The sequence below is a fragment of the Sinocyclocheilus anshuiensis genome, unplaced genomic scaffold, assembly GCF_001515605.1.
Source record: "Sinocyclocheilus anshuiensis isolate Anshui unplaced genomic scaffold, SAMN03320099.WGS_v1.1 scaffold1269, whole genome shotgun sequence".
Classification (NCBI taxonomy): domain Eukaryota; kingdom Metazoa; phylum Chordata; class Actinopteri; order Cypriniformes; family Cyprinidae; genus Sinocyclocheilus; species Sinocyclocheilus anshuiensis.
This window is the reverse complement of record NW_015549661.1, coordinates 55,063-56,911: the sequence shown is the minus strand read 5'-3', so window position 1 is coordinate 56,911 and position 1,849 is coordinate 55,063. Positions and strand designations below refer to the sequence as shown.

General features: G+C 38.5%; 1 protein-coding gene across 1 annotated transcript in view; it reads left to right on the top strand.

The window, feature by feature from the left end:
• The first annotated feature begins 771 nt into the window (after positions 1–771).
• LOC107660284 (serine/threonine-protein kinase Nek5-like) overlaps positions 772–1,849 on the top strand; it is a 16,335-nt gene continuing 15,257 nt past the window's right edge. The window contains exon 1 of the mRNA XM_016449569.1: positions 772–891. Coding sequence (XP_016305055.1) covers positions 772–891 — 120 coding nt within the window. The remainder of the gene's footprint in view (positions 892–1,849) is intronic.

Genomic DNA, 1,849 nt, shown 5'->3' with positions numbered 1-1,849 from the left:
AAAAGTTGGGAGGTTGTATCAAAGCATAGCTCAGTAGCTTAGTACATATAAGATACATAAATGTAGTTTCATTTGTCTTGAGTACAAGCTTTTATTTTTTCTATTTTGTACCCTGTTTTGTCCCACTTCTCAAGAATGACTGATTACTGAGCTCTGTTATAATCCAGTTCAAAAGCGTCAAAGCTATTCAATTATGAAACGTGTTTTTTTTTCTTCTTTTACTTGTAGGTGATCTATATCTAAGTGTTATTATGTCTGTGTTATTTTCATAATTTTAATTAACTGGTATAATTTCGTGAGGCAAAGGTGTCTTACCTCAGGACTGCGTGTTCGCGCGCAGCTCTAGTTTAACGGTTTTTCTGTTTGAATGGAATTTGCCGCGAGTCTCGTGCGCGCCTATTTAAATTCACAAAAAAATTAAATAATTGAACGAATCACTTTATATGAATATGTGAATAATCATGAATTACTTAAGTGAAAGCTTTGTTTGTTTTTGAATAAGAAAAACGGTAGTCCTAAACAGCGTTCCACAAAGGTTATAATGCACCGTGTCTCGGGCATATATTCCATTTCTATGAACGGTTCGTCCTCACACTAGTGTCCAGCAGACTTCTGCGTTTCTTCAGTCGGGTTCGGTGAGAGTATTCGCACGCGTGTCGGCGTCAGGTGACGCTGTTGACGTGTTGCTATGGTGACGCGCCGCTCGTCTTCACGCGCCTCCTGACAGTCTCGCAGAAGATCATCTTCATCATCATCTTCTTCGTCCTCGTGATGGATCAGTATGAGGTGGTTCGGCAGGTCGGTCAGGGCGCGTTCGGGCGAGCGCTGCTGGTCAAACAGCGACAGCGACACGCGCAGCTCTACGTCATCAAGGAGATCAACCTGAGACAGGTGAGACTCATTAAACATCGGATCGTGACTTATGAGACTTTCCGTTTTTCCAACACGAGGCAGCTGACAGTCAGTTAACCTTGAATTAAAACAGAAAAATAGACTGATTCTGAATTAAAATGTTCACATATCCCAGCCAACATTCTATCATGGGGCCCGTGTGGGCTGTAAATGTGGGCCCTGCATGGGTTTGTCGCATCTGAATCTCATATGGGGCCCGACTGGGCAACACATATAAGACCCATATTGGTCCCACTAATGAAGCACATGTGGGATATACTAGGGCCCAGTATGGGTACTGGACTGGCCCCACATAGTGTATATACATGTTTTGATTAGGTTTTTTTGAGGCATCTCACATAGACACTATAATTATAAATAGTTATGTACTATATATATATTGATAAAAGCAACATCAGTATTTCAGTGAGGTAAATGTCAGTTTTCTGCATGAACATTGCACTGTTTACAAAACATGTACGTGTGCAATTTGAAAAATCATACATTAAAATGTACAGGTTCAATAATACTTTATCATTTTCTGACACATTTTTTTATACTTTTCAAGTTTTTGTAAAATGTTGAACGTCAACATTAACGTTTTGATAAACCAACAGGGTCATACCATCTTAACAACTGGTCTTATGTAGCTAATCTTACATAACATAAACATTGACAGTTAAAGGCTTAATTCACCCAAAAATGAAAATTCTGTCGACATTTGCTCAATCTGATGTCACTCCAAAATTAATTAATTTTCAGAACACAAATTAAGATCTTTTTTCTTTTTTAAATCTGAGCGATTTCTTTTGCTTTATTGAAAGTTTACTTCCCCAAAACTCTGATGCTTCAAAACATTCATAAAGAGATTGTAACATAAATCCATAATGGTGTGTTCACACCAGACGCGACGCGAATATGCGTATATAGGCTATACACTGATATTACTATTCTTTGT